Source organism: Perca flavescens, chromosome 10 (genome assembly GCF_004354835.1).
Source record: "Perca flavescens isolate YP-PL-M2 chromosome 10, PFLA_1.0, whole genome shotgun sequence".
Classification (NCBI taxonomy): Eukaryota; Metazoa; Chordata; class Actinopteri; order Perciformes; family Percidae; genus Perca; species Perca flavescens.
The window spans coordinates 19,375,989-19,392,144 of NC_041340.1; the positions used below are offsets into that span (position 1 = coordinate 19,375,989).

At 40.6% G+C, this 16,156-nt stretch overlaps 4 protein-coding genes across 5 annotated transcripts in view; all 4 read right to left on the reverse strand.

Annotated features, from left to right (window-relative positions):
• The window catches only part of LOC114562568 (protocadherin gamma-A11), a 262,197-nt gene that overhangs the window by 238,255 nt on the left and 7,786 nt on the right, over positions 1-16,156 (reverse strand). The window lies entirely within an intron of this gene.
• Positions 2,389-4,973, reverse strand: LOC114563274 (protocadherin beta-16-like). The gene has a single exon (XM_028590121.1). The coding sequence runs from the start codon at positions 4,825-4,827 to the stop codon at positions 2,389-2,391; it is 2,439 nt and encodes an 812-aa protein (XP_028445922.1). The 5' UTR covers positions 4,828-4,973.
• Positions 5,584-10,687, reverse strand: LOC114563275 (protocadherin beta-16-like). The gene is made up of 2 exons (XM_028590122.1): positions 8,185-10,687; positions 5,584-5,619 (listed from the first exon to the last, which is right to left on the reverse strand). The coding sequence occupies exons 1-2, from the start codon at positions 10,567-10,569 to the stop codon at positions 5,584-5,586; spliced, it is 2,421 nt and encodes an 806-aa protein (XP_028445923.1). The 5' UTR covers positions 10,570-10,687.
• LOC114563276 (protocadherin gamma-A4-like) lies at positions 14,401-15,986 on the reverse strand. The gene has a single exon (XM_028590123.1). It carries the CDS (start codon positions 15,901-15,903, stop codon positions 14,401-14,403), a length of 1,503 nt encoding a protein of 500 aa, XP_028445924.1. The 5' UTR covers positions 15,904-15,986.

A 16,156-nucleotide genomic window follows, 5' to 3' on the forward strand; every position in this document is an offset into this window, starting at 1 on the left:
CTTAGGGTAACAGAACGCGCAGTAAGCTTCATATTTATTGAACAAGCATTTTGTTTTTCCATCAATTAAGAAAATCTAAAACATGATCAAAGCTTACAATCAGTATCACATTTACAACAGTTGTTTGAAATGTGATAAAATGTGTCGCTTAAGCACGCATGTTTGGTCAGCTTGCATTTTTAAAAAGAACTACATATACAAATTCAAACTTTGAATAATGCTACTTTAAAGTTGATGGGATGAAAGGAACAAATAGTAGCGTTTCCAAAAGCAAATGATAAACGCAATGGACAGATTGCAGGTCACAGATATCAAGTAAAGATGGATTTGTTATATGCAGGTGAAAAAGAGGTGGTCATGATAAAACCGGGGCTACATTTGGTTGAAAAATACAATGTCTTTAGCTAACATGTAACCGCTGATATTTACAGTGAGGAAAATAAGTATTTGAACACCCTGCTATTTTGCAAGTTCTCCCACTTAGAAATCATGGAGGGGTCTGAAATTGTCATCGTAGGTGCATGTCCACTGTGAGAGACATAAAAAAAAAAAAAAAAAAAAATTCAGAAATCACAATATATGATTTTTTAACTATTTATTTGTATGATACAGCTGCAAATAAGTATTTGAACACCTGAGAAAATCAATGTTAATATTTGGTACAGTAGCCTTTATTGCAAGTACAGAGGTCAAACGTTTCCTGTAGTTTTTCACCAGGTTTGCACACACTGCAGGAGGGATTTTGGCCCACTCCTCCACACAGATCTTCTCTAGATCAGTCAGGTTTCTGGGCTGTCACTGAGAAACACGGAGTTTGAGCTCCCTCCAAAGATTCTCTATTGGGTTTAGGTCTGGAGACTGGCTAGGCCACGCCAGAACCTTGATATGCTTCTTACAGAGCCACTCCTTGGTTATCCTGGCTGTGTGCTTCGGGTCATTGTCATGTTGGAAGACCCAGCCTCGACCCATCTTCAATGCTCTAACTGAGGGAAGGAGGTTGTTCCCCAAAATCTCGCAATACATGGCCCCGGTCATCCTCTCCTTAATACAGTGCAGTCACCCTGTCCAATGTGCAGAAAAACACCCCCAAAGCATGATGCTACCACCCCCATGCTTCACAGTAGGGATGGCGTTCTTGGGATGGTACTAATCATTCTTCTTCCTCCAAACACGGTTAGTGGAATTATGACCAAAAAGTTCTATTTTGGTCTCCTCTGACAACATGACTTTCTCCCATGACTCCTCTGGATCATCCAAATGGTCATTGGCTAACTTAAGACGGGCCTTGACATGTGCTGGTTTAAGCAGGGGACCTTCCGTGCCATGCATGATTTCAAACCATGACGTCTTAGTGTATTACCAACAGTAACCTTGGAAACGGTGGTCCCAGCTCTTTTCAGGTCATTGACCAGCTCCTCCCGTGTAGTTCTGGGCTGATTTCTCACCTTTCTTAGGATCATTGAGACCCCACGAGGTGACATCTTGCATGGAGCCCCAGTCCGAGGGAGATTGACAGTCATGTTTAGCTTCTTCCATTTTCTAATGATTGCTCCAACAGTGGACCTTTATTCACCAAGCTGCTTGGCAATTTCCCTGTAGCCCTTTCCAGCCTTGTGGAGGTGTACAATTTTGTCTCTAGTGTCTTTGGACAGCTCTTTGGTCTTGGCCATGTTAGTAGTTGGATTCTTACTGATTGTATGGGGTGGACAGGTGTCTTTATGCAGCTAACAACCTCAAACAGGTGCATCTAATTTAGGATAATAAATGGAGTGGAGGTGGACATTTTAAAGGCAGACTAACAGGTCTTTGAGGGTCAGAATTCTAGCTGATAGACAGGTGTTCAAATACTTATTTGCAGCTGTATCATACAAATAAATAGTTAAAAATCATATATTGTGATTTCTGGATTTTTTTTTTTAGATTATGTCTCTCACAGTGGACATGCACCTACGATGACAATTTCAGACCCCTCCATGATTTCCAAGTGGGAGAACTTGCAAAATAGTAGGGTGTTCAAATACTTATTTTCCTCACTGTAAATGGGTCTTAATTATACGCTGAAATATAGTCATTGATATATGCAAAAACAAATACATTAGAACTTGACACAAAGACTACTTTTAAAACCAAATGGCTAAATGAATGCCTTATTTCCCTTCATTTGAAAAACATACAATCCAGATAATGTAAATAAGCGGTATTAAATCACAATAAAGCACTGTAAGAAAAGTGTGAAAGCAAAGCCTTCTCACGTCATAAATATGGATTGTTATGCCAAAAACAAACTGCGTACAAAAAAGGCATCCAACTGCTCGTCGCTTATTTGATACAATGCATGCAAGTTTACCTGAAGTGCATGGCGACACTAATGGAAGGTCACAATCAACGTTAAATGTTAGATACAACAATATACAGTATGAGGCCTACCTCTGGAGACTCATCTGGCGGACCAAACACCTCAGCAAAGTCTGATGGACTTTTCCTCAGAGTCTGGTCAGCAGGCAGTGTGTTGTCATTGTAAGACGTCACAAACTTAAAGTCACTGGTTCTAGAACCTGTTGTCAGGTATGCGTCATAATTGTAAGCGCTGCGTAAAGTTCCTGTGCCGTCAACATCTGCGTAATTAGGAGTGAGATAAGCGCTGGGGATGGCAACTGCTCCATCAAACAACAGTCTGGGCTTTCTCCTGCGACAAAACCTCACACCCAGGATGATAATAATGAAGGTCAGAAAAAAGGTGGACACAGACACCAGCGCGATGATCAGATAAGAGGTCAGTTTGGAGTTCTTCTCATCATAAGAAATATCCTTCAGTTCCGGCACCTCAGCCAAGTTATCAGAAATAAGTAAATACATGGAACAGGTGGCAGAGAGAGAGGGCTGTCCGTTATCTTTCACTGCCACAATAAGGTTCTGTTTCATGCTGTCAGACTCAGAAATGTCCCGCTGTGTCCTGATCTCTCCGCTGTGGACACCAATAGTGAAAAGTCCCGGATCAGTGGATTTGACTATATGATAGGACAGCCAGGCGTTCTGTCCGGAGTCCGCGTCCACCGCTATCACTTTGGACACCAGAGAGCCTCCGTGTGCAGCTTTGGGGACCAGCTCGGTCATGAAGGAGTTGCCCTCCGGGGCGGGGTACAGTATCTGAGGAGAGTTGTCATTCACATCCGATATGAAGACATTGACGGTCACATTGCTGCTGAGCGGAGGAGAACCGTTGTCTCTGGCCATCACGTGGACTTTAAAACTCCTGAACTGTTCATAATCAAACGACCTCACAGCGTGGATCACCCCCGTGTCTCCGTTAACGGATAGATAGGAGGACACCGGGGCACCGTTCACCTCACCGGGTAACAGAGAATAAATCACTGTACCGTTTTGTCTCCAGTCGGGGTCTCGAGCAGTAACGGAACATAAAGTGGAGCCAGGTTTGTTATTTTCAGTCACATATGCGCTGTAGGACTGTTCCTCAAACACAGGTGGGTTGTCGTTGATGTCTGCTACAGATAACTGAACAGTTTTAGAGGAGGACAGAGGTGGAGAGCCCTCGTCAGTGGCAGTGATTGTAATGTTGTAATCAGACACTAGTTCACGGTCCAGTTGTCCTGTGGTCACCAGAGAATAATAGTTTTTAATAGAAGGGACCAACTTAAAAGGGACGCCTTGCTGAATGGAGCAGCGGACCTGTCCGTTATTCTCAGAGTCTCTATCCTGCACGTTAACGATGCCCACCTCTGTACCAGGTGACACGTTCTCAGGTATGGGGTTTGTCAGTGATTTTAAATTGATTTCAGGTGGGTTGTCGTTCACATCTGAGATTTCAATTATGACTTTGGAATTTGAGGTGAGCCCATATCCATCTTTGGCGTCTACGCGCATTTCATATATTGACTCTTTCTCGAAATCCAAAGGCCCTATTATTTTAATTTCTCCTGTGTTGTGATTTAAAGCGAATACTCTTCTACCCGTTTCCGAAATACGACTTAATTCATAAGTCACCTCGCCATTTAGACCTTCATCTGCATCAGTTGCAGCCACTGTAACCACTACAGTACCCAGGGGAGAGTTTTCAGGCAGAATGGCGTTATACACTGTCTGGCTAAACACTGGGGCGTTATCATTAGCATCCAGGACAGTCACATGGACAGTTGCAGTGCCAGTTCTTTGAGGACTACCTCCATCTAATGCACTGAGCAATAATCTCAATTCATGCTGTTCCTCGCGGTCTAATTCCTTATTTAACACTAGCTCTGCAAATTTACCACCATCTGAATTTGACTGAATTTCCAACACTAAATAATTGTTCGCCTGCAATGCATAGCTTTGAACAGCGTTTTGCCCGATATCTATATCGTGTGCCTCCAAAACACGGAAGCGAGATCCTTTCACAGCCAATTCATTAATTTCTATCTTGATTTCATCTTTGGTAAAAACAGGCGGATTGTCGTTGATATCCTGTATTTGTAGTGAAATTCGGTGCAACTCCAGAGGTGCCTCTAAGATTAAATCAAATTTAAGGATACAAGATGCCTTTTCGCCGCAAAGCTCCTCTCTGTCAATTATTTTAGCCACAGTCAAATCTCCAGTGTTAAGATTGATGTCACAGTACCGTTCACGGTTCCGCTCGCTGTCAATGCGGGCCTTTCGAGCAGATAATTTCCCCACGTTTAAGCCGAGGTGCTTTGCTATATTTCCTATGACAGATCCGGGTTTCATTTCCTCTGGAATAGAAAAGACCACGTCTCCGTTACCGATGTGAAGCAGCTGAATAAAGAAAGCAAAGCTGTAAAGCCGGCAGGCCGCTGAATATCCATTGTGTGCCATCCTGAGACAAGAGTGGAAAACTCAAAAATGTTGAAAGGTGTTATTTATCCCCGTGCGAATATCTGTGCGGTCCAGTATAACATAATCAAACATCGGCTGTACTTGCAAACAGTGTATCTGAAGCGTACGGCTGACCAAAGCACATCCAAGGGTAGGCTACAATTTGACAAGAATGATCAAACCTAGAGTAACAAAGCACAAGCAAGGAGTCGAGGCGTGTTTCCTCTGCTAGTAAACAGCGACACCCTGAGTTCAATTCCATGTCTGCACATAAAAGATCAACACAGTGCTTACACTAGAACTGTTTTCTTGTTAGTTTCACTATATTTCGGTCCAAATCAATGCACAAAAAGAACAAGCAATTTGAGTTTTACTATAGAAATAAACACATTTCGCAACCAAACAGACAGTTGGCGGCCGAATTGCAAATCAAACGTCTTGTTGGCTGGCCCAAACAATTATATACCTTGCTAAAAAAGAAACATATTACTTCAGTCAAGTAACAATTTGATAGACGAGGGTACCACTGAGAAAGTGAATGCACAAAAGTATTAGAGACATGAACAGAAGCAGTAATCTTAGAGTGGAGTGTGAGGTGTAAAAGGATAAAGTTGCACATTGGGGGTTAAAATCAAAAAGTCTTATACAAAGCAAATAGTATAACATGACAGATAATAACGGCCTTATACAACATATTTACCAGAGAGCTAAACTGGAAAAAATAACCTTAATGAGATGTGAATATGTTTATACATCTTAGGGAGCTACCATGCTCATGATGTACTTCCAAAGCTGTGCACACATAACATAACATAAGGAAAGAATCAAATAACTTTAAATTCTTATTAAGTATTAGCTCCTTAGTCAGAAAGTGGTGGGGCATGAAATCAGTCTTGAAAGCACTATTGCACTGTATAGGGGCCTCATTTGGATATATCCAGGGTAGGAGGAAGCAGGTCTTTATGACCCAAGGAATCTTTAAGGTTCGATTTTGTAAAGTAATTCAAAAGGGATACCACTGAATACTAAATAAAGAATGATCAGATCTTAAAACATAACCTTCTATCATTAGCTGGTGGGAGACCTGAGCAGTATCATCTCCATTGAGGAGAACATATACTGTAAGGAGACTGGCGTGTAGATTTGATTGGATTTCTGATATATGCTGGCTGGCTTGCTCATCAACGATGTAAACTGATGGCTTCAGTCTCTGTCTCTATGGTTTATGCTTCTGTGATGATTTTATTTTGTAATGTTTCTTTTGTTTCATTTATTGTAAACATGATTTTACTGACTTACATACTTGACATTGTTAAAGTCTAAAGTCATATTTTGGTTAATCAGTATATGGTTTAAGTCAAGTTTTTTTTTTCCTCTTTCTAATTCCTTTCAGGTTTACTATAACTGTGGAAAACAGGATTAAAACCTGTCTATAGTTGAGACCAAGGTTATTTGTATCAAAAAACAGCAACATTTATATGCTAAGTGATATTGCTAAAATGTGACATCTTAATAGTTATAAGCCTAGATGTGATTAATTTTAATCAAATATTATTTCAGACAACCAGCCTTCAAAATGCCATTAGATATTCATAAATCAGTACAAACATTTTAATATTTAGTATCAGCCCTTTTTAATACTTCTGTAGACAAAACTTGAAGCATGAGATGATGCTCGCCTCTAATGAAACAGTGAATTCCTGTATAACAGTATATTGCCACTCTTGGGTGTAATATTGGTGCATGTCACATTGGCACTACATGGCTTGGTCGTAGACAGTATTAAACCATTTCTCCAACAACATCCGGACAAGGATAACATCCACAAGGGTATACTGAAAATGTGCCATGGATCACATAGGTGATAGCACATAGTGCTATTATAAATGAAAGATGAGCAGCTAAACAAATTTTGTGTAGTGAAACAATAGCAGTGTGTAGAAGTCATCCAAATCATCAAAGTAAAAACAATGCTGGCATAGTACAACAGTATTTTGATTTACAGAGAACATTCCCATATCTGCCATGAAAACTCAAGAGGTAGATCTACATAACCAGCAAACTGAGTTCAAAATGCAAAAAGAAGCGTGTTACTTTTAAAAACACTATTCAAGACCACCACAAGACCACCCTAGTCATCAACTTTCAATTTCTATACATTATTATCATTATAATTTATTATCATTATTTATTTATTTATTTTACTGTTGTTTCTGCACCAAAATAACGGTTCATACATTTAAGATATAATGTAGTATTTCATGTATTCTAAAAGCAGAGGGATACTTCTCCACACACCAACTGACTGTAAACCTTTAAAATACATAGTATATTCCCTATTGCCATTACTGAAACACTCGTTTTTTTTTTTTTCTGAACAGACAAAAAAATCATCCGATAAATGCTGGATACAAAAATAATAGAAGTCAATGTTTCTTCAAACGTAAGACTGTACAGATGTTTTTCCTCAGATCCAAAAGCTAAAATTTCCAAAACGAAAACGAAATTTCTTTCATCTGCAATCACAAAGGAATTTTTTTTCAATAAAAAAACACCACTGTCAAACAATACGTGAAAAAAAACGTTAAAATGAATTTTCAGTACTCTGTAAAAAAGAAAAAAAGAATCATACCTCTGGACATCCATCTGACTCTCCAAATACATCAGCAAAGTCAGAAGGACTTTTCCTCAGAGTCTAAAATGTGTCGCTAAATCAGGCATGTTTGGTCAGCTTGTTTTTCTAAAGAGAACTAGATACAAATTTCAACTTTGAATAATGCTACTTTAATCATTGAAGGGATGAAAATAACAAAAAAGGAGGGTCCAAAAAGTGATAAACACAATGGACCGATTGCGGTCACAGATATCAAGTAAAGATGGAGTTGTTATATACAGGTGAAAAAGAGGTGGTCATGATAAGACGGGGGCTACATTTGGTTGAAAAATATAATGTCTTTAGCTAAAATATAACCGCTGTTATTTAAATGACTACAGAGGTCCTAATTACACGCAGGTAGGTAAAGGTAAAAACAAATACATTGGAACTCGACACAATGACACCAAATGGCTAAATTAATGCCTTATTTCCCTTCAAGTGAAAAGCATACAATCCAGATAATGTAAATAAACGGTATTAAATCATAAATAAGCACTGGAAAAAAAGTGTGAAAGCAAAGCCTTTTCACGTCATACATATTGATTGTTATGCCAAAAACAAACTGCATTTAAAATAAACGCATCCGACTGCTCCTGGCTTATTTGATATAATACATGCAGGTTTAATTGAAGTGCATGGGGACACTAATGGAAGGTCACAATCAAAGTCACATTTTAGCTACAACAATATATGAGGCCTACCTCCAGTGAATCATGTGATGCTCCAAACGCATCAGCAAAGTCAGAAGGACTTTTCCTCAGAGTCTGGTCAGCAGGCAGTGTGTTGTCATTGTAAGACGTCACAAACTTAAAGTCACTGGTTCTAGAACCTGTTGTCAGGTAGGCGTCATAATTGTAAGCGCTGCGTAAAGTTCTTGTGCCGTCAACATCTGCGTAATTAGGAGGGAGATAAGCGCTGGGGATGGCAACTGCTCCATCAAACAACAGTCTGGGCTTTCTCCTGCGACAAAACCTCACACCCAGGATGATGATAATGAAGGTCAGAAAAAAGGTGGACACAGACACCAGCGCGATGATCAGATAAGAGGTCAGTTTGGAGTTCTTCTCATCGTAAGAAATATCCTTCAGTTCTGGCACCTCAGCCAAGTTATCAGAAATGAGTAAATACATGGAACAGGTGGCAGAGAGAGAGGGCTGTCCGTTATCTTTCACTGCTACAATAAGGTTCTGTTTCATGCTGTCAGACTCAGAAATGTCCCGCTGTGTCCTGATCTCTCCGCTGTGGAGACCAATAGTGAAAAGTCCCGGATCAGTGGATTTGACTATATGATAGGACAGCCAGGCGTTCTGTCCGGAGTCCGCGTCCACCGCTATCACTTTGGACACCAGAGAGCCTCCGAGTGCAGCTTTGGGGACCAGCTCGGTCATGAAGGAGTTGCCCTCCGGGGCGGGGTACAGTATCTGAGGAGAGTTGTCATTCACATCCGATATGAAGACACTGACGGTCACGTTGCTGCTGAGCGGAGGAGAACCGTTGTCTCTGGCCATCACGTGGACTTTAAAACTCCTGAACTGTTCATAATCAAACGACCTCACAGCGTGGATCACCCCCGTGTCTCCGTTAACAGATAGATAGGAGGACACCGGGGCACCGTTCACCTCACCGGGTAACAGAGAATAAATCACTGTACCGTTTTGTCTCCAGTCGGGGTCTCGAGCAGTAACGGAACATAAAGTGGAGCCAGGTTTGTTATTTTCAGTCACATATGCGCTGTACGACTGTTCCTCAAACGCAGGTGGGTTGTCGTTGATGTCTGCTACAAATAACTGAACAGTTTTAGAGGAGGACAGAGGTGGAGAGCCCTCGTCAGTGGCAGTGATTGTAATGTTGTAATCAGACACTAGTTCACGGTCCAGTTGTCCTGTGGTCACCAGAGAATAATAGTTTTTAATAGAAGGGACCAACTTAAAAGGGACGCCTTGCTCAATGGAGCAGAGGACCTGTCCGTTATTCTCAGAGTCTCTGTCCTGCACGTTAACGATGCCCACCTCTGTACCAGGTGACATGTTCTCAGGTATGGGGTTAGTCATCGATTTAAGATATATAACTGGAGCATTATCATTCATATCAGTAACATCTATTAAAACTTTTGCGTAAGAGGTAAGTCCTAAACCATCTTTAGATTCCACTCTCATTTCAAAAGAACAAATTTCTTCATAGTCAATCGCTCCAGTTACTCTAATTTCTCCAGTTTTAGGATCGATAGAAAATACATTAACATCGTCATCAGACACATGGCTTAAATCATAAGTCACATCTCCATTCAGTCCTTCATCTGCGTCAGTAGCACTAACATTAATCACTATGGTATCTGGAGGAGAGTTCTCAGGCAGACTGGCTTTATAAACGGCCTGGCTAAACACTGGGGCGTTATCATTAGCATCCAGTACAGTGACGTGTATGACTACAGTACCTGATCTCTGAGGAGAGCCACCATCTAGAGCTGTGAGAAGCAAATTAATCTCGTTTTGCTTTTCTCGATCCAGTTTGCTATCTAGCACGAGTTCAACCTTGTTGCTGTCAACAGCGAGAATAAAGTTGTCGTTCTTTTGTAGGCTGTACCTTTGAACAGCATTTTGACCTATATCTGCGTCATGGGCCTCCTCGATAGAGAAGCGGTTACCCTTTTCAGCTGACTCGCTTATTTCCATTTTAATCAATTGTTTTTTGAATTTTGGCGAGTTGTCGTTTACATCTTGAACATGAAGACTTAGTCGATGAAGCTCCAGAGGATTTTCTAACACTAGATCTACTTTCACAACACACGAGGGTTTCTTGCCACAAAGGCTTTCTCTGTCCATTCTTTCCGATGTGACCAACTCTCCAGTACTCAGATTAATATCACAGTACCGTTTACGAGTCCCCTCAAAATCAACACGGGCCTTTCGGGAAGATAAGGTCCTCAGATCAAGACCGAGATCTTTGGCTAGATTTCCAATAACAGAGTCGCGTTTAATCTCTTCTGAAATAGAATAACTCAGGTCTCCATGAACGAGGTGCAGCGTTACAATAAAGGAAGAAAAGCAGAAGATCAGACGAAGCGATTCAAATCCTTTGTCTCCCATCCTGACACAAAAAGGTGTCCTCAGCTTGTACAACTTCTACTATCCAGTGCGAAAAAATAAAAGCTGTCTTAAAACAACAGATAATCCAACACTTCACAGTAATACACACGATGCAAAATGTTTGAATATATGCAACCGTTTCTCTGGAAAATCTGCAGCTCACATCTATGTAGTAGTGGGTGGAGTGGTGAATGTATGTTATCTGCCAGTCAACAGCGACACCATGAGTCACTTTTTTATCTACACATTAGTATGTTATAAAATATTCCTCACTGAGTCTCAAACCACAATAAGATAACATTCACTCACGTTAAAATGAACTGGCCATGTGTGGTAAATCTAGAATTTGCTTAAAGGACACAAGCGATCATTATAAATGTCTCAGGTTTGAAGATGTAGGTGTTGTTTCCCCTATAGCTGAGCTCAATGAGATTTGGTTTTAAATGTTACCCTTGCATGACCTTTCTAAAGGTTTGTATGGAAGTAGGCTATCGATAAATACTACAGTTTGATCCTCCGAAAGAAAGGGCCAGCTAAACGTCCAGTACAATCTGAATCTATGAAGAGGACCGTGTTTTATAGGTCAATTGTGTTTTGGAACAGTCTTCCAGTTGGGGTTCGTGAAATCAAGGGAAAACCTGGTTTTAAAAAAAGACTAAGACTGTATTTGTTTTCAACATCATAATATCGTCTGGATTGGTTGAGCGAGGTTGTATCATGTGCTATGTTGTTTTGCATTTTTTTGTTATTACTCTAATCAGTATTTTTTGTATTGTTACTTTTTCTTGTTCTTTTATGTGTATTTATATATGATATTTTTGTGAGTAATTGTGATTGTAATTAGTCACATACACGTTTTGTATGTATTGTTTGGACCCCAGGAAGACTAGCTGTAGTCTCGGGTCAGCTAATGGGGATCCTTTTAAATAAACAAATAAACAAACAACACTGTAACATATCGTAAAATAAAGTTGTTGTTGTTCGCTCCATATTGAGACTGAGCTGGAGAAATCACGTACATTACAAAAAAGCAGTGTGTTCATTACATATGTATTCAATTATTATTATTAATATTACTATTATTACTTTATTTAAATTCAAACAACATGTCTAAGGAGAAAAATACATATCCAGCTGAGGCTGTGCGCAAGAGCTTGAGGAGTGTTTTCAGCACCACGGACAGATCCCTTAAGATTTGGCAGGGCTGATTGCACGAATATATTAAGGGTGAGGTTTTGTCTTGGCCAGTGTTCTTAAACTGTATTAATGTAGGTTTGTAATAGTATAAAAAAGTGAACAACGAATTATTCTTACACCTAGCTAATCCGCTAGCCAACTTCCCCTCGGCTGAGTCAGAAATTAACCTATAATTTCCATAACCTGCTGATAAGTGACAGTGACACATACTTAACAACACTGTAAAAGACTCAGAAGACCCTGCGCAAAAGGCTTGATTTGAAAATTAATTATTCTGTGACAACTTCGCTCATAACTACATTTTGCTGGTATAATATTCTTGTAACTATCCATTTTGTTCAAGAGGCCCAGGTTTTCTGCTGGCAAAGATCAGGTTGAAGTAACTTCCTGGTGGTTGTGTTAAATAGCGAATTAGTCCCACTTGACATAATCCACGAACAGCAACTTAATAAAACCAACAAACTGAATTACATTTACAACTATTTCATCAATTAATCTCATTCAAAGTTTAGCTTTCTGATAGTGTGTCAAAAGACGGAGAAACATTTCCCACAGTCAGCAAGTGTAATGTCATGGTTTTGAAGGACAACAGCCACAAATATGTGTAACACTTCACTTGCAGGTATCAACATAATCGTGACATGATACTGTCATAAACCTTATAAACAAGTCATAAACGTTTATGACTTATGTCATTAAGTGTCATTCGGTTTTTGTCATGACAAGTTTACATTCTTTGGATTGTCTTGATTATGATAACTTGACATTAATCAAAGTGACATTACCAGAAGTTGTCTTGATCATGACAAGTTGACATAATGTCATCCTGTTTAATGTCAAGTTGTCTTAATAAGGACACTCCAAAGAAATTGAATGTCAAGTTATCATCACAAATACAGCTTCTGGTAATGTCATCCTGGTTAATGTCAAGTTGTCACTACTAAGAAATCCCAAATAAATTTAATGTCAACTTGTCATGACAAAGACAACTTCTGGTAATGTCACTTTGATTGATGTCAAGTTGTCATAATCAAGACAACCCAAACAATGTAAAATTGTCATGACAAAAACCTCATGACACTTAATGACAGTGTCATGTCATAGTTATTACAGTGTCATGTTACGATTATGTTGATACTTTCAAGTGTTACCAAATGTTTTACAGCGAACAATGTGAAAGACTCAGGAGAGCCTGCGCCAAAGGCTTGATTTGAAAAATTATTATTCTGTCACAACTTCACTCATAACTACATTTTGCTGGTAAAATATTCTGGTAACTATCCTTTTTTTCATGAGGCCCAGGTTTTCTGCTGGCAAATATCAGGTTGAAGTAACTTCCTGTTGGCGAATGATTGTGTTATTCTAAATAGCGAATTAGTCCGACTTAACATAATCCACGAACAGCAACTTTATAAAAACCAAAAAACTGAATTACATATACAACTATTTCAACAATGAATCACATTCAAAGTTTAGCTTTCTGAGAGTGTGGTAATAGACGGAGAAACAATTCTCACAGACACGATGTGTAATGCCATGGTTTTGAAGGACAAAAGCCACAAATATATAATAATTTTATAACGGAATTTACTAAACAGACGGAGAAAAAACGTCCATGGTGCAAAAGAAATATGCTTCAACAACCACACAATAATTTTTGGAAGTATAAACACATTCTGGCAGACAGACAAAAAAACCCTCAATAAACCAGTCAAAAACGCATTGTGAGCAGTGAAGCACTTTGAACGGTTCCTACCTCTACAGACGGATCTAAATCTTCAAACGGGTCAGCAAAGTCAGAAGGACTTTTCCTCAGAGTCTGGTCAGCTGGCAGTGTGTTGTCATTGTAAGACGTCACAAACTTAAAGTCACTGGTTCTAGAACCTGTTGTCAGGTAGGCGTCATAATTGTAAGCGCTGCGTAAAGTTCCTGTGCCGTCAACATCTGCGTAATTAGGAGGGAGATAAGCGCTGGGGATGGCAACTGCTCCATCAAACAACAGTCTGGGCTTTCTCCTGCGACAAAACCTCACACCCAGGATGATGATAATGAAGGTCAGAAAAAAGGTGGACACAGACACCAGCGCGATGATCAGATAAGAGGTCAGTTTGGAGTTCTTCTCATCGTAAGAAATATCCTTCAGTTCCGGCACCTCAGCCAAGTTATCAGAAATAAGTAAATACATGGAACAGGTGGCAGAGAGAGAGGGCTGTCCGTTATCTTTCACTTCTACAATAAGGTTCTGTTTCATGCTGTCAGACTCAGAAATGTCCCGCTGTGTCCTGATCTCTCCGCTGTGGACACCAATAGTGAAAAGTCCCGGATCAGTGGATTTGACTATATGATAGGACAGCCAGGCGTTCTGTCCGGAGTCCGCGTCCACCGCTATCACTTTGGACACCAGAGAGCCTCCGTGTGCAGCTTTGGGGACCAGCTCGGTCATGAAGGAGTTGCCCTCAGGGGCGGGGTACAGTATCTGAGGAGAGTTGTCATTCACATCCGATATGAAGACACTGACGGTCACGTTGCTGCTGAGCGGAGGAGAACCGTTGTCTCTGGCCATCACGTGGACTTTAAAACTCCTGAACTGTTCATAATCAAACGACCTCACAGCGTGGATCACCCCCGTGTCTCTTAAGAGAGATGGGAGGACACCGGGGCACCGTTCACCTCACCGGGTAACAGAGAATAAATCACTGTACCGTTTTGTCTCCAGTCGGGGTCTCGAGCAGTAACGGAACATAAAGTGGAGCCAGGTTTGTTATTTTCAGTCACATATGCGCTGTACGACTGTTCCTCAAACACAGGTGGGTTGTCGTTGATGTCTGCTACAGATAACTGAACAGTTTTAGAGGAGGACAGAGGTGGAGAGCCCTCGTCAGTGGCAGTGATTGTAATGTTGTAATCAGACACTAGTTCACGGTCCAGTTGTCCTGTGGTCACCAGAGAATAATAGTTTTTGATAGAAGGAACCAACTTAAAAGGGACGCCTTGCTGAAGGGAGCAGCGGACCTGTCCGTTATTCTCATCGTCTCGATCCTGCACGTTAACGATGCCCACCTCTGTACCAGGTGACACGTTCTCATGTATGGGGTTAGTCAGCGATTTCAGATATATAACTGGAGCATTATCATTCGTATCAGTAACATCTATTATTACTTTGGAATACGAGGTTAGCCCTAAACCGTCTTTAGCCTTCACTCTCATTTCAAAAGAACTCCTTTCTTCAAAGTCAGTCACTCCAGTTACTCTAATTTGTCCCGTTTTAGAATCAATTGAGAAAATATTTATATCATCCTCAGATAGGTGGCCAAACTGATATGTCACATCTCCATTCACTCCTTCGTCTGCGTCAGTAGCACTAACATTAATCACTATGGTATCTGGAGGAGAGTTCTCAGGCAGACTGGCTTTATAAACGGCCTGGCTAAACACTGGGGCGTTATCATTAGCATCCAGTACAGTGACGTGTATGACTACAGTACCTGATCTCTGAGGAGAGCCACCATCTAGAGCTGTGAGAAGCAAATTAATCTCACTTTGGTTCTCTCGATCCAGTTTATTATCTAGTACGAGTTCAACCTTGTTGCTGTCAACAGCGAGAATAAAGTTGTCGTTCTTTTGTAGGCTGTACCTTTGAACAGCATTTTGACCTATATCTGCGTCATGGGCCTCCTCGATAGAGAAGCGGTTACCCTTTTCAGCTGACTCCCTTATTTCCATTTTAATCCGATTGTCATTGAATTTTGGCGAGTTGTCGTTTACATCTTGAACATGAAGATTTAGTCGATGAAGCTCCAGAGGATTTTCTAACACTAGATCTACTTTCACAACACACGAGGGTTTCTTGCTACAAAGGCTTTCTCTGTCCATTCTCTCCGATGTGACCAACTCTCCAGTATTCAGATTAATATCACAGTACCGTTTACGAGTCCCCTCAAAATCAACACGAGCCTTTCGGGAAGATAAGGTCCTCAGATCAAGACCGAGATCTTTGGCTAGATTTCCAATAGCAGAGTCGCGTTTCATTTCTTCTGGAATAGAATAACTCAGGTCTCCATGAACGAGGTGCAGCGTTACAATAAAGGAAGAAAAGCAGAAGATCAGACGAAGCCATGGAAATCCTTTGTCTCCCATCCTGACACAAAAAGGTGTCCTCAGCTTGTACAACTTCTACTATCCAATGCGAAAAAATAAAAGCTGTCCTAAATCACCAAATATTTGAACACTTCACAGCAAGGCATAAGAAAGAATATGTTCGGAAATGTAACCGCTTCTCTGGAAAATCTGCAGCTGATATCTATGTAGTAGTGGGTGGAGTGGTGGGAGTCTATTATCTGCCAACCAACAGCGACACCATGAGTCACGTTTTTATCTTCACACTAATATA

What these genes read in the sequence shown, in the direction of transcription:
- LOC114563276 (XM_028590123.1), bottom strand. Translation starts at nt 15,903, where the DNA reads ATGGGAGACAAAGGATTTCCATGGCTTCGTCTGATCTTCTGCTTTTCT.
- LOC114563274 (XM_028590121.1), bottom strand. Translation starts at nt 4,827, where the DNA reads ATGGCACACAATGGATATTCAGCGGCCTGCCGGCTTTACAGCTTTGCT.
- LOC114563275 (XM_028590122.1), bottom strand. Translation starts at nt 10,569, where the DNA reads ATGGGAGACAAAGGATTTGAATCGCTTCGTCTGATCTTCTGCTTTTCT. An exon ending in CATCACATGATTCACTGGAG is followed by an intron (nt 5,620 to 8,184) that starts GTAGGCCTCATA and finishes ATGTGTGCACAG; the next exon opens with CTTTGGAAGTACATCATGAG.